Consider the following 16,286-nt stretch of genomic DNA (forward strand, 5'->3'; position numbering starts at 1 on the left):
TTAAGACAAAGATCATTTTGGAGTTCTCTTTTTATCCCTGTATAAATCAGAAAATAATATAAAGTTCAAATCATTATTGAGATGACAACCTTTAAAGATCTGAGATGCAATACTCCATACACTTTTAGATAAAGCTGGTGAATAAGGTAAAAAAAAAAATTACCATGAAAATTATCATGTTAATTGCTTTAAATTGAGACAATAATTTTTGTATATCACAATTTATTAGCTAATGTTATGTTAAAATATGCAAATGAGAACATTCTAATTAAAAATATGCATATTTACAGTACATAAATCTGAACTTTGGATAAATCCAGTTTCAAAATCTTCATTTCATTTCTTGACATATTACAAAGGTTTTGTGCAGAGAGATTTTTGTCTTTTCATCACTCAAAAATAGATATTTCTAAGGTGTTATCCCAGGTAACAGGCAATCACTCACAGTCTCCCTCATTTCGCCTATAAAATAAGTCCCGCCCACAGAATGCAGTGACGACAGCAGGTGGTGCGCGCCAAAAGGTTCGGTATGGCACATTTCGCGCGAAAATAAGACCCGCCCACGACCCAGAGACTGCGTTCGCTAAAGTTTAAATGTTGCTGTCTGATCCTTGCTCTGATCGGAACAGGGCTTCCCAGAGGACACCAACAAGGTGCGTAAACTTTTCTGTGTAAGTCTGCTTTATTTGTACAGTTACCTGCTCAGTAAAGGTGTATCTATTTCTGTGTGGGACTCAGGAATGTATAGATCAGTTATTAATTGCCTAGCTCCAGGTGAAGTGTTTATCTCTTATGTCTCTAATTTTACCTTCGAGTTTAAGCTAGTTATGACCTCCATGTGTTGGCTAAGCACAGTAAGAGCACCAGCCCCGCTCTCATATCAGTGAGCTCTGATCTAACTCTGAACATGAAGCTGGAGATGTCTCATTAAACCGGAAAAATTAAATCCATTATCAATGTTGTGTTATGATCAGTGCACCAAACCTCTTTGTGATTTTGAAGGTTTATTCTATGCCGTGTTTATAACCAGAATAATGCCACACTAAATTCAATTCCGGACGATATCCCAAAACAAGTGAATAGTTTCGGTAAAGTCGCATGAAAGTTTTTGTAATTAATTGACACAATCATCTTATTGCATGGAAATAAATCCACTATGAACGTTGTGTTTTGTTTGGTGCACCGAACGTCATTGGGATTTTGAAGAATTTTTCACTGCCGTGTTCATAACCAGAATAATGCCACAGTAAATGTAATTTGGGATGCTATGCCAAAACAAGTGAATAGTTTGGGTGAAGTCGGCATGAAACCTTGATTAATTTATCGATTTTTTAAAGGCAGCATCAAACATTGTCTGCTAACCTTTACTGTAGAGTTAGGTGGTTATAATCACGGTTAGCTAGCTGACTTTAAAGCTGTCACACCTGTGCACTTCAGGGTTCGGGAAACCAGCGGCTCGGTTTCCTTCATTAACTGGGAACAACACATGAACCAGGTATTGACAGTATAACGAGCTTTTAAAGAGTCATTTTCTCGTAGTGTTTTTACAGACAGGTTGACATGCTAGCTTAACTGTGTGTCTGTGGAGGGAGAGTGTTAGCATGTAGCCAATAGACACCACTTGTAGAGCTGAGTTAGCTAACAGGGCCCATGTGCTGTTTAATAATGTCTAAGCAGGTTAGCCTCTCTCCATCTCTGATCACATTAATGAAGCTAACAGCAGCTCATTAAGAGGTTTATAACATTTTGCCTGCAGCTGATATGAATTATACCTGCAGTGCTGCCTGTAATATCACGAAGCAGACAGATAAAAGGTCATTTTGAGCAGCTGCAGTAGTTTATGTGGTCATTGTGCTGCCTCATTGTAGTCTGCACATAGGCTAGTAGTTTCAGTGTGTAGCCTATGTCTCAGTTCTGTGTGTTGTGTTTTTTAAGTGCGCACTGACTCCCTGTGTGTCAAAAGATAGACTTTAAAATCAGTCAGTAACGTTATTGAGGTAAAACTGTCTGCTCATGTAAATCAGGGAATAAAACAAAACAGTTCACTGTGGCTTTTAAATAAGTAAATTCATTTAATGCATTTTTTTTATCCGCAACTAATTAAATTAGCTTCTTTTTTTTGCTGTCTTTCAGATGCTGTTTTAATGTCTTAATGTTTTAATTTTGATTAATTTGTCTCTTGATGGTTCTCTATAAATAAACTTGCCTAAGTGAAGTCTTATTTGACGGCAGATTTTTAGATCTCAACCTTTAGATCTTTAAACCTTGTTTTAAACTGATTACTTACTAATATGAAATAGAAAACGGGACCTGAAATAAATGCAAAAAGCATTTTAGGCAAGATAGTTTACAGGCTTCTCTTCAGCTTGCACCAGTCAGATTTTTCTCTGAATGCTTTTTTTTCCACTCTTACTTCACTTATTTTAGTTTCAGTTAATTCAATCCAAGCCTAAATATGCTCTCTGAACTTTTAATATTAATGTACATGTTTTATGTGTATCACAGCAAAGGAAAGTTTATTTTATTTTTTTAAATGCATTGAATATGATTTTTACATAAATGTTTTTTGTCTATATGTCTGGCCAACACACTGAGGGTCCGTGAGAGACCTGAGGACTTTCACCGTGGCGTGGTGGTGGAGCTGAGTTTCACCCCTGAACAAAACAGTCCTGAACAGTCTCACTGCCTCTCAAACCCCAAGGTAAAACGCATCTTAAGTACTGAACTAGTCAATTATCTTAGGCTTTCTAATGTAAATAACAAAGGGGACCATGCTAACTTTTAAACTCTTTTAAACTCTGATTAAAATGGATGAGAAAGGTACAGAGTTTTTTTTTGGGGCTTTTTCGGTACCAGCATGCTGTATTAAATCTGCCTGTGAGCACGTATTTCACACTTGCAAAATCGGCAGAATGCCTTTGAGTCTTCTCCCACCTGAGATCGTATCCAGTCTTTCAATGTACTCTCTTTCTCCCACTCTGTATTATATTTTTTTATCCATACTTTCCCCACTTTCTCCCAGTTGTTGTCACTCTGTCGCTTTGTCAGGTGGACAAGCAAGCTACTACGCTTTAGAAAACAAGCCCAAAAACCTGCAACCCCTGACTGATGACATTTGCAAGTGACTTTACAGAAAAACAAGTCCAAAGTCGTTTATAACAAGCGGAATGGCGCCAATTGGTGGCAACATCTCAACTGTGAATCAAAATGGCTTCCTGTTGGACTGAGGGTATAGGTCCAAGAGGGTTTTTTGTGTGTGTGGCCATGTTTACATACCGAATGTTGTGCATGTATGTGCATGTAGGAGGCGGGGCTTCAAGCTTGAAATCTTCCAGGGGGCGCTGTGGAACCATTTTGTCACTGAAAAGGCCCAGACCCTAGCAGATATCAGTGTTCGTGCCTTGTGATGAATGAGCAAACTTTGGCATGTGTAGGAGTTTGTCTTCACATATAAAATGGGAAAAGCCATTAGGGGGCGCTACAGAGCTGTTGTGCCGCACCTGAGGGCAGTTGTGGTATCAAATTAAAGTACCTACACGCTAGTACCTACAAATTTGGTGAGTCTGTGAACATCTCAAAGTCCTCTAAACAGTGTCGGAAAAATGAAAATCGACACACGCCATTCAAGATGGCTGACTTCCTGTTCCTGTTCCTGAGCAAATAAGTTCAATGGCCACACCCACACCCAATCATGTTGAATCATAACATTTTTCACCAGATGTGACATGTGTGCAGAGTTTTGTGAGTTTTGGGGTGTGTTTAAGCCGCCAAACTTGCGCTTCTTTCGGCAGACGAACATTTTGAACTTACAGAAACAACGGGGTCCATGCACTGATAGAGCTCGAGCCCTCATTAGACTAATGAGGCACTAACACCTGTCTGGAGATGAACTGTTTCCTGTCATACCTCTGCAGAGTGAAACAAACTGTAAGGGATCACAAAAAGATGTGTTTGCTCCCATGAACCATTGTCCTCAGAGCCCGGATAGCTCAGTCGGTAGAGCATCAGACTTTTAATCTGAGGGTCCAGGGTTCAAGTCCCTGTTCGGGCGATGGAAATTTTGAATATCAATACAGAAATAAGTAGCTGTTGAGGGGTTCAAGAGGTAAAGTTAATGCTGTAACAGAACAATCGCTCACTTGACGGTGAAGTTGATAAGTAGACCTACCTGGAGCTGCTGCGGTGGATCCATTAACACAGGTGTTGCATAAAGACAGTGAAGCTCTCTGACAGTTGTATTGAGGTTTAGTTTACTTTAGCGCGGTTGTAGAAATGACGATGTCTGAAAGCAGAGTCACAGCCAGGACACACATATGAGTCCCTACTCCATTTCAGACTAAAGTTCTACCTCTGAGAGCGACAGAACCAATCATCTATCCCACTGTCCTGCTCAACCGTATCCATTTATGTTTAACTGCCAGGTTAGTCTTGGTGACAAAAGTAAAATCTGCCAACATGTTAAAATAGTGGAGCACTTAGATACTTACTGTCTGGAGATGAAATATTTTTGTTCATATTTATGCAGAAGAAAAAAGGTATGATGAGATCTCATGTGAGTGGTTGTCAGAGCCCGGATAGCTCAGTCGGTAGAGCATCAGACTTTTAATCTGAGGGTCCAGGGTTCAAGTCCCTGTTCGGGCGATAGAAGTTTTAAACAAGTCCCAGCATATTCTTCACAGAGAAAAGGCTCTGCAGGTAAAATTTCAGATGATTTAGTCATCAGTGCAGCTGAAGGAGTATCTCATAGAATGCAACATACTGATTCCTACACTTCTACGACAACAGAACCCTCAATTATAAGATTCAAAAACATGAATTTGAAATACATTTCACTGATTGTATACCAGACATCACAACTGAACAATTTGCAAACCATCTTTAAAGTCTGATCTTTAGAATGTTCTTTTAAATAGTCTTCTGTCCAGTTGATGCACTTATTTTAATTTAATGAATGATTTAATTAATTTTGTGCGATCGTTTAATTTGTGTGTACCAGAGCATGACTTCCTCCTGAGGTGATTAAAGCCCCCACACTCACAGAAACGGTACAGACAACACAACCAAGGCTCCGTTTGAACGTCTGTTCTGTAAATCAGATGGTTTACATGCACATCCACAACATATAAAAATCAAAATCTGAGAACATGCTGTTCACACTTGTAAAACCAAATAGCCTATGCAGAAAAACTGCAATGTTAATACTGACTTAAAAGCAATGCAGACTGGGCATTCATTGATGGATTACACAACTTAAGCAACTTTCGAAAGCCTACTAATAGATAGTAAATGGAGACCATTGGCTGAGTGGAGAAGCAGGAAAAATACATCCCCAAAATGTATAGCATAGCACACACAAACGGTCAGCACAAACGTAAATTGGTGGGGGGTTCTTTTGCAGTTAAGGAGCTGTAAGCACATTGGCATGGTCCTTTAACGTTCAGCAGAATCCCCCAAGCATCTTGTGCAACATAAACCAACAGCCTCATTGCCAAATGATTGCACAGCAGGTCCAAATGTCTAATATTTGCCTCATTACCTCCTGTTTGTTACTCTCTGGCAGTGTTCTGGTTGCACCTAACAGCAAACAGCCGTCCACAGGAGGGAAATAAGGGAAATAATGAGGTAAATATTGGGCATGAGGCCACACTTTGTATACAGCTTCGAGATTCTGCTGCACAAGCTGTGTGGGGAAATGTGGTGGACGTTTTCTGCCTTTCTTAGAGCTAAAACGATGTCAAAGTAAACTTATTTTAGACTGAAGTCGCATTATAGAATTGAACACCTATGTAGAAGTAAATCAGAAAGTGGAGAGTTTCATCATGTAAAAATTATAAGTACACTGACAAATATCTATATTTTCAGTCTGAAATTCTAAACCAATAATATTATGTAAAGCTTGATTTCACCCTTTCCAGTATTTGAGAATCAGTAAACCTCTGTTCTACGAATAGAACCTGAATAAACTCAGAGTAAAGACATTTTCTGTGTCTGTACATCCCTGTCATCAAAACTAGTCTTTGTATATGTTATTTGGTAGGTGACAGAACTGAGATGGAGATAATGTTTCTCCGAGATCTGGCGTCGCTGCAGGTGTTTGTACTGCTGAGAGAGCATTTAAATGCAGAATCACAACATATGGCAGCAGTCAGATGCTGTGACACTTCTCATCTAGTTTGCGGTGCTTCAGAAATGACAGATGACTGACATGAAGCAGCTGTGGGGTAATAAAAATTCAAACTTAAAGACATTTCTCATTCCTGGGGCTTGGAATCCCCATGTGGGCCCCGCTTCAAATACAAACTGGGTCATTAGACGTTTTTAGCGTGAAAGAAACTTTCACTTCTCGAAGATGTGGACTCATAGTCATAGTGACTCGGACTGGAATCGACTTGAGTTGAGTCCTCTTAACAGAAAACAAATGACAAGAGAATTAAAGTTAGACCTGCAACTTGATTTGAGACATGGTGACTCGTCTCTGTTCATTTTATGTTTTGATTTAGTCTGACTGTCAGTATTTAACTGTTTAAAAGTTAAAGGGAGGGATTATTTTTTATAAAGAAGGAATTAGCTTTTGTTTTTGTTAGTTTAATGACCTTCATTTCACTAAATATCTACAATTATAATACAAATCCAATTCATTGTCATATTTAAACCTTAACCAAGGATTCGGCCTGTTGACTTGACGAGCGAGTTGCTTGAGACTTGGACCGAATGACTTAAATCGCAAGTTTGCTTCCTCGTAATGAATTCAGGACTTCATTCATGTTCTTGAAAGAGACTACAGAAGCATGCCTAATTCACATTCACTGCTTGATATCTCTCAAACTCCTGGGGCTGTTAGAAGTTTGACACCAAATAATATGGCCAAGGGCCAAAAAACTGTACAAGTGACTTTCTGTGATGTCAAAAATGTTTTCAGAGTTTCTCGTGTCATGAAACATGTTACTTCGAAGCTTCATTTATACTTTATGTGTAAGTTTAACAGTAATATAGCTCCATTCACATAAAACACCTTGATGTCTTGCGGATATAATTTGTAATTGAAGCTAACGTTATATTAAAAGACATCAAATGGTCTGTCATGGGGTCAGTTGGAAGTCCACTGCCTGGGAAGGCAAATATCTAAAGGAGACCCATTAAAAGCAGGGAAAGATATAATATTTAATGGTCAAACATAAAAAAAAATAATACAACAGTCTATGAGATACTGTTGCAATATCCTGTTGCTTTAATATCTTATTGCCCAGATGAGACGTTTTAGTGTGAAAGACAAATGGAGAACGCCAAGTTAATTCTTTAAACAAATGCCTTGTGAGAAATCGGTTAATAAAAACAGAAAGTTATGACGATCAGAATCAGAGTTCTACCTCTGATATATTAATGCAGCTTATAAAGGGAAAGTTAAAGATGTAGCCTGACATCCTGCCCGCATCTTAAAACTGCACACACTGAATGAATAAAGGAAGTGAAATGAAACGGTACTTCAGTCTGATTATCAGGCTATTAAACACGGCCATCAAAGAAACACAACTGTGCTCTGTTGTGTTGTGTCAGTGAAGCTGCTTTGTGGACGGTGAAGGTCACTTTGTGGGAAGTTTATCTAAACTTTAGGGCCCGTTTGTGCAGCATATAAAAGAGGTTTTATCACCGTTCTTAACCTGAGAGCATATGTTGATCCCCAGATAATTATCTTGGACCCAGCCACCTTGGCTCTCTCTTTCAGTTCATTGTCCTCGGTGCTATTTATCTGTTTATCCTTCACAGGCTTTGGAGATGGATCAGGCTGCCTTTACTCCTCTTATAGAGACAACAGAGCAAAACCTGCCAGACTTAGGTGCATCACAAACGTGCGCGTCAGAGGGTTAGAGCTTCTACAGTTTAAGAAAGCTCGACAGCACATATCAGACCTACAGCAAGCGAAAAAACACCCAACAATATGATTATCAGTTACCTAATAACGTGCCGGTCAGGCAGCTTCAATCCCTATTGGAATGCACCAAAGTCTTGAAATGCGTGTAGCTTGATGTTGGACGGCTGTTCAAGAAAGAAAGCCGCTGATTATTTGAGCAATCAGGTAAAACGCCATTTGTGCTGCTTCTGTAACAGTTTAGTATTTAAAATGTAATTGGAAGAATCTGCATAATTCGAAGAAATCCTCAACAAAAGCAAGAATCAGGATCTTCACACACGATGTCAGCTTTTGACAGTGTGTAAAGAAAGTCCTAACAAGATTATATGAAACCATGAAGGACTGTCTATGAGTTAGAAGATGATAAAAAAAACCCATTTTTTTTATCATTCTCAAATGAGAGGTATCTTAAAGTCGCAGTAATCAAATGTGTCCACTAGAAGGCAGGAGAACACAAAAACAAGCTGTCGGATACACAACCTGACATAACCTTATAAAGATGGAATTGGAAACACCCCATTACAGTCATATTTCTGGTCATTTGACGACTGTACCTTTGTGCAATAATCCCAGTTATTTGAGCTCATCCCTTAAAAAAACAAAACAACAACACTGGTGCCCTGTTTGCCATAAATCCTAAAATACTGTTTTCCTCTGATAATTTCCACCTACTATTCCAGTACTCAGAGCCTGGTATGGTATTTTGGGACACTGACCACAGGATTGTACCACGGGTCCAGTGGTAAATTACCACATGTTTTGTATGTGGTGCAGTCCTGCGGTGGCTATTCCAAGATTCCACACAAGCCTCTGTGAACCACAGAAATACCGAGGGGAAATGTCACCGTAACACAAAAAGAACCAGAGGAAGTTACCTTAGAAAACCAAGGCCCTGGTGACACAGAACATTAAGAATTTAATAAAAGACAGTCTGGAATGTTTGGATTGTTCAAACAAACAGAAAGATCCAAGACACTCTTCTGGCAAAAAGTTGGTGAAATTCTTAAAAACATTGATGATATCTTGCTCTTTAAGTGGTTGATTTTCACCAGCTTGTTAACATTAGCTGTGTTTTCGACTGTAGAGTGCAGAGACGCGCTTGTTTGCAGAGTTAGTGACGATTCCCTGTGAGTTTCTCATGAGCAGTCTCTTTAACATTTCACATTTGAGTCATTTTCATTACGAACACAATCCTATATGTGTTGCAGATATCTAGTTCCGTTGCCCTCTCGCCTGGCGTCGTCCCTCCTTGTCTTCTTAGCCTGAAAACTCAACAACTACCAGCCGCGAACAACAACACCCCCCTGGTGCTCCAAGCTACTAGTCCAGGCAGACTCAGCTAATAGGACCGCCGGCTGCATGGCTCACAAAGCTACGGTTAACAGCAGTTAGTGGTCCCTCCGGCGATATGCTGCCCCCTATTTGTTTGGAGTATGAATTTGACAGGTGGCCAGTTGTTGAGAATTGCACCTCTTCTAATTATTATCATTTAAGAGAAAACTCTTGGAGTGATGTTTATCTGCAGCCAGACAAAGACCGTCACGTACGCTGTGATGGGCTGTCTTAGTTTAATTGGTGTCTAAAACACAGAGTTTCTCCGTATCAATGTCAGTTGGCTCAAACTAACGTGACAAAAACAGCAGTTTAAAGTCAGGTCTGTAGTTACTGGGGATTAAAGGATCAAGGCTGGATTCTCCGAAAAACGGAGCTGAACGACTGTTTGCTTGAAACTGGATAAATACTAGTGGCCAGAGAGCTGTTTACGACTGATAAGACGCTGGGATTAACTTTATCAAAGACCTCCTGGAAGAGCTCAGCTGGGGCAACCTTTTTTGGGACAGGTGATGCACTTCATACGACTAACACCTCTTTAAACCATGACAGTAAAACAGGGTCCAAACAGTTAAAAAAACAGCACGAAAACAGCAGCAGGTTTGGAATCCGTCGCCCCTGAACTTTTAGCGAAGGATAAAAGAATCAGCAGGTTTCTCCAGGGCGGCTTCTATTCCACAGAGGGATGATAGCAGAGTTGATTACACCGAACAGCACCTCAGTGTTGTGACATTTTCGTAGATAGGAGCTCCGAGAGTGCTGCTCTTGCATCTTCTCTGCATATATCTCACAGCACAGTCGTCCTCCATAGGGCCGTGAAATATGTGCAGTCTGTTGGTTGTCTCATGCGTTCAGTCTCTATAGGGGCTTGTGTTTCCTGAGCAAGGAGAAGGTGAAGAAGTGGTGAAGATGGATTTTTTTTATTTTACTTTAAATACAGCAACAGAACTCCATTCAGGGACTCCATTCAGTGCTGAGAGGAGACTCTGCCATCTCTGCAACCTTTGAGGAGCTCAAAATGTTTCTTTTCTTTCAGACTGTGCCTAGAGGTGCAGTTTCAGTCCTTCTGGAAATTTGTGAGTTGGTACTTTTGGTCTTTAGAAAACTACAAAGTTGCTGTAGCCTGGCATCACCCAGACAGGGAAATAATACTCCATGAGTTTGAACTTTCACTGAAGTAGCTTGAAAGGCGATGCCAGCCTGCATCCTTTTCATTGATGCTAACTGCACACAAGGAATGCGTCTGTGGGAGGATGGCAGAGTTTTTTCACTCCTGACTCTTTCCTCCCATCCCTCGGAGCCACTCTTCTCTCACCAGTAAATAACTCTGAGGGGACGACGGAACTAAGTGGTAAAGAGGAGGAGTGAGAAAACGAGGAATGCCGTTCGGGATTTGGATGCTTATTACTTCTCTTTCGCGGAAAACCTGTCATTGATGAAGTAGTCCAGAGACATAGCCCTTCAAGTTTACTTCATTACTGATGTCAGAGAAGGAAGGTCGAATTTGCTTTTCAAAGTTAATAACATGCTCTGCGCAGAAGTAGAGATTTTGTGCCCGATTTGAATAAATAGATGAATAAAATAGAGCAAACTCATCCTGCGGGCTGATGGCTGGTTGCTCCAGGCTACATCCCCAAATATGTCCTCATTTGACTCATTCAGGCCGTGCGCAGCCATGTTCAACACACACAGGTGATTTTAATTATTCTGGTTTGATTAGACCTCTTCTCGGGACTGTGTAAGTATGTACAGACTAGGCTTGATTGACTTCTCTATAACTCTGCTGTTAGCTTTGTAGAACATGTTGGGACAAATTAAACCTTTATCATGGGCCTTTTTCGCGGAAGACATTTTGATTTTGACAAGTCAAAACAGGAGATGTCAACTCACAATGAAATGTTGGCATTTTATGCTAATCTATACCTGTCATTTAAATCATGAAAACACGTCTACTATGGTGTGTCACGTTACACACACGAGCCAACTTTGATGTCTGGAGGTGGATGAGATGCTGGCGGTGTGACGGCTGCTACTTTTGGAGATGTGGTTTTCAACGAAACCAGCGGATATTTTTAACGTGCATCGGGACGGTTTCCAGTCATGTTTGTGGCAACAAAACGGCATATTTTTGATGAGACATCGAAACAGTTTCCAGTCATGTTTGCAACAACAGGATCCAATCCCCCGGAAAAATGATCTTGTCCGCAACCCTAATGAAGTGGTTTTTGAGCCGGAAACCTAACCAGAGCATAAGCTCATCTTTTTGTCAAAACATTTGTAAAGTGTCAACATATCCTTGGTTTGTATAAATGCATACTGCCATGGGTCATTACCAACTGGGATACATGATTAGAACTGAACCACTGTCAATGCTATTACTGTAACCTTTGAAATCCAAATGTCTCCTGTGAGAAGGACTTATTCTAGAGTCCAGCGACCTCATGTAATTCCTGGCATACCTCCACATACTTTGAACTTGAGCAGAGGCGGAACGAGCCAGAATTGCGGGTGCGCGTGGCCTTAAAAAAAATGAAGCAGGGGAACTATTAATATTCAGTTTTTCTTCTTAATCAATTCCGTCCGTCCAATGTGGGGATTACCTTTTCCGAGTTTCAAACATACTGCTAATTTAGAAGCCACGCTAACTGCAGAGCTCCGTATCCCTGTCGGTGAACCAGTGAACCTTGACTTGTAATCCGTGTGAGCTCTGAGGAGCAGCCGCTGATCCTCTTTGCAGATGCAGTTTGTCTGATGTATGTTGTCATGAACGCCCTTCATTTTCTGTCCATATAAACACGAAAATTGTCAGATCCCTAAAAGCGGGCATATATAGCTAATTAGAAGCTCCCGTAAGTACAGTGGGGACACATAAAGCACAGGCGGAAGAAAAGAAAGTAATGTGTGTGTGGATGGGTGTTTAGTTAAAATCAATAAGATTGAGTGGCTTCAAAGATTTTGGCCTAAACCACTCCACTTTCTGAGCACGCGGATTCTTTGCATTACAGTTAATGTGAAACTCGTGCGACTGCCTCCATGTGCTGCATATACTTGATTACTCTAATTTTCATATTATTTATTCCATTCACCTATAGTCCATATACAGGCTGCTGCAGAGGGAATGACAAGGATAACAAACCACTATTTCACGATACGGATTCTATATGATTACAGTCTCATTATCTCGCCATCCTGCAGGAATATCAATTATGCAGTATCTTTATGGAGATTGGTGTTATAGTAGCACAAAACCTTTTTTAAGACGAGTTGCTCTTAAGGGCAGTAATTATCTCGCTGGAGTACTGTCGGAGAAAAAAATTAATTAGAAAGAATTAATTGAAGTATCTCAGAGGCTGCCAAGGTTGAACTCTCTAAAGGCGATTCAGTGCTTTCTCCTTCAACAGTCCCCTCTCCAACAATACTGGAAAAAAAAAAAAAAAAGGACACTGCATAATTAAGGTGTTCTCAAATGATGTCACGTGATTGTGTCGCCTGTTACTTCAGTGGCAGTCACTCAGTGGTATGAATGGTATGGTATGCCTATTCAGCCTAATGAGAACTGCTCACCTGGCACACACACAAACAAAGTTTTTGAGCATCCTGTGTACTTCCTGGTTATGCGGTCGACTAAATATGCACCGTCGAGTTTAGCTCCGGGCTTCATCATTTTGGCAACTAATCCAAAAATCATCAAAGAGATGGAGTGTGGTGATTGCTGACAGTGACATAGCTAGACAGCGCACAGCTGGCTCTCACTCAAAGCGCCCAACACTCTTAATTATACATAACTTTAAGCCTTAACATGATTTAAATGAGTGAGTTGTGTAAGCACTTACATCCATACTGTTGTCACAAGCAAGGAAATAAGCTTTAGGGACCAAAACCACTTTCTGTACCAGGCTAAGATCCGGTAAAGTTTGGGCTCTTTAGGGATTAACTCACTGTGGATCCAGCCTCAAGTGGCCATTCGAGGAACTGCAGTTTTTGGCACTTCCGTGTTGGCTTCACTTTTCAGCTCCAAAGGTTTCCACTTGGATACTCCACCCAAAATGTATCAAATTCTCCTTCCCTGTACTTTTGAATAGGTTTCTTACAGGTTCAGTTCACTCAAATGACAAACAAAAAACTTTCTTTCTCTTCTGTTCTGATCCAACCACATAAAAGTTTCATTTTGATTTTGACAGGCTTTGAACTATCAGTGAGAGATTGCAGCATCTGCCCCGATAAAATGGAAGTATATATCACTGTGTGGTGCTCACAGTATTGAAAGATGATCCATATCAGTTCTAACAGTTGTAATATCCTTTTATACTCAGCCGCTGATGAGAGCAACTGTATTTCCGAGTTACCACACATGTATAGAGACAGTGAACCGCCCACGAGTAACAAGACATCAGATTGCATGGTACACTCCGTCAGTCTGAGGTACGAGACTGATATAAAAAAAAAAAAGGAGGGAATGCTCCGACTTGACCCCAATGTGTCAGCCTCTGCTGATGAGGCATCTGGTTGATGCTCTGTAACAATCGGTGGTGATATCAATCAGTACAGCAGATCAGAGAGAGCAGAATGCAGAGGAGCCGTGGTAACATATTAAACAGAGCAAGTACTGAGAGAAAGATTTCTCAAGTGAGGATGAGGAGGAGGAGGAGGAGGAGAGGAGGTTGCCATTATCTGGGGGGATACTGAGCATTGTGAGAAAATGGGCATGCTAATGAGGGCCAAATACATCGAGCACAGCTGCATTGTAAATGAGCTGACTTTGTACGCTTGGGCTCGGATGAATCTCTGAAGTGTTGTTTGTTAATCAAAGGAGGGAAAAGCGAGAAGAACATGACTAAAAATAGTAAAGCTCGGCGCAGCTCGCACCTTTGATGGCACACACACACAGCTGTGGTAATTGCTAGGAAAAGGTTAGCATTGTTGTTAGTCTCACTCTGAAGGCTCGTTGGGGAACTCTGAGATACCCCTTGACATTAAGCTGATGGATGCACAGCGACTCGGTGTCTCAGGGTATGATTGCATCTCGAGCTTTGTATGGAGGACTCAGGAGCTTTGAAGTTGAGTAACCTGATCAAAAGGAAAATAATCTGACTCCGGGTCACGGGATTTACCTCATCAATAACAGGGGGAAAGCTAAATTCACAGCACTGCCTGTCCTTATCCTCTTTATCGATTGGGGTAAAAAAAAAAAAAAAAGGACTCCCACATGTAGTGAGCACCAGAGATCAGGAGGTCATGGGAAAGACTTTTGAGGAATGTGAGCCCAGGCCCGTCCAGTTTACCTCGGGGCGTATTCTGTGACTGAAATAACACTGTAACTCCAGAATTTCAAGAAACATTTATTTACAAAAACGAAAATAATGACGAAGAATAATTCAAAGAGTGAATACAAAACATGTGCTAATATGATAAAATGCATTATCATACACAATGTATATCTTATGAATGTGTTAAATAAACTATGCTTATAGACTTTTTTTTTGGGGGGGGGGGGGGAGAATCTGAACAGGCTGAGTCGAGGAAGCAGGCAGCCAGTGTTGGATTGCTTTACGATATAGGGATTATTGCATTTTCAGTTTGTGTTTAAGGCAAGGATGAGACATGAAGAGGAGACAAACACTTCACGTAACAATGAAGCAATATTACTTTTGTCTTCATCACAGGGCACACTATCACAGAAACATCGATGGCTGAAGAGGAGGAAGACGACAAGGAAACAAAAAAAAAAGAAGAGCGCGCTCTTTCCGTTTAAAAAGGAAAAGTTAAGTAACAACTTTACAAATAGGATTGGTCCATAAATTTTTTTTCATTTAAGAACAGCTTTTTAAGAGAAGAACCAGTTTTCAAAGCCATGTGTGTGCGCTGCATAATGAAACAGTCCCTGCAGTTGTCGGATGAGTAGTGTCCCATGATGCACCAGAGTGACTCGCTGTCTTTGGCCCCTGATGTGCTGTACTGGTGTCAGTCCACAGATTCTGAGTCCTCTCCCTGTGGCCGTACAGCCGGAGGCCTCCGTCTTCCCGTCTCCGTCTCTCTGATGATCTCCTTAGTCAGTACGGATACTGTTTCTGCTTCTTCCCGGCGAAACAGGACAGCCATGTGCACAGCAGCATGGCACCCGCTGCCCCCGCTCCCGTGCAGTAATACGCCCAGCCGATCTGGCAGGAACCTGCAAGGGAGAGCAGAGGATTCAGACGGATATCTCCTCACCCTTTATTTTATCTGGCAGCAGGATATCTCCAAAAACCCATGAACGGACTTCAATGCAATTTGGACAGATAAGCTTTTTGGCCAGGGAACAACTGATTCCATTCCAGATGAATCGGAATGTCTAAGTGTTAGAAGAGCGCCGCAATGTTTGCTCTACATTTACACCGACCTTTTTACCAAAAACTGCTGATAACTCTCACGTCGCTTTGAGATTGAGATTAAATACACAGCGGGAGGATGTAAAATTGTCTCAAGTCCTGTTTCCGCTATGTTAATGTCTCAGAGGTTAGAGACATTTTAGTTCTAACAAGGCTTTATACTTTTTTCTGAAGCCTGTGAAGTCTTCTGTGACTGCCATGGTTTCTTACTTTATTTGATGATTCTGGATATCGCTATATGGAATATGTGTCTCTTCTGGGTTTTAAAGGCTGCATTGCAGTAAAGGGATGTAACTCTCTGAATTTATCAGACTTGTCTTTACTCACTTAGTCATTATATCCACAATACTGATTATGATTTATTAAACACCTCATTGTATTATGATTTGTGAAAGTACCAATAGAAATGAACTAAAATCTCACATATTTTACATTAAGCGGGGAAAATACTGGATTCACCCTTTCATCCACATCCTGGACCAATAGTTCATAGGGTCTATTTTGGGCCGTGACCTACTTAACAGAGGTAGTTACAGTACAAATTAAGTTACTGTACTGTGTAAAGTTTAAATGCCCTATAATCCAGTACAGTACTGCATCACTTACTGCAGTTCTTCCCCAAGTGAGCATTTGTTTTCTCTCTCCATCATCAGCAGCAGCAGCCTGTTTGTGTTTGT

At 40.8% G+C, this 16,286-nt stretch overlaps 1 protein-coding gene, 1 long non-coding RNA gene and 2 other non-coding genes across 6 annotated transcripts in view; 3 read left to right on the forward strand and 1 right to left on the reverse strand.

Moving 5' to 3' along the window:
- Positions 1–548: 548 nt before the first annotated feature.
- On the forward strand, positions 549–15,994 carry LOC115573939 (uncharacterized). Of its 2 annotated transcripts, none has more exons than XR_003982386.1 (4): positions 549–653; positions 1,438–1,495; positions 2,596–2,701; positions 14,905–15,994. It is a non-coding gene; the product is annotated as an uncharacterized LOC115573939 (long non-coding RNA). The 2 variants fall into 2 exon arrangements; XR_003982385.1 differs by having other exon boundaries at positions 562–671.
- Positions 3,979–4,051, forward strand: trnak-uuu (transfer RNA lysine (anticodon UUU)). Its single transcript has one exon. It is a non-coding gene; the product is annotated as a tRNA-Lys (tRNA).
- trnak-uuu (transfer RNA lysine (anticodon UUU)) lies at positions 4,569–4,641 on the forward strand. Its single transcript has one exon. It is a non-coding gene; the product is annotated as a tRNA-Lys (tRNA).
- Positions 14,565–16,286, reverse strand: part of LOC115573922 (LHFPL tetraspan subfamily member 6 protein) — a 51,882-nt gene continuing 50,160 nt past the window's right edge. For both annotated transcript variants that reach the window (XM_030405033.1, XM_030405039.1), the window contains exon 4: positions 14,565–15,410. In XM_030405033.1, the coding sequence (XP_030260893.1) occupies positions 15,292–15,410 (119 nt within the window). In that variant the 3' untranslated portion in view covers positions 14,565–15,291. The remainder of the gene's footprint in view (positions 15,411–16,286) is intronic.

This window comes from Sparus aurata, chromosome 2 (genome assembly GCF_900880675.1).
Source record: "Sparus aurata chromosome 2, fSpaAur1.1, whole genome shotgun sequence".
NCBI lineage: Eukaryota > Metazoa > Chordata > Actinopteri > Spariformes > Sparidae > Sparus > Sparus aurata.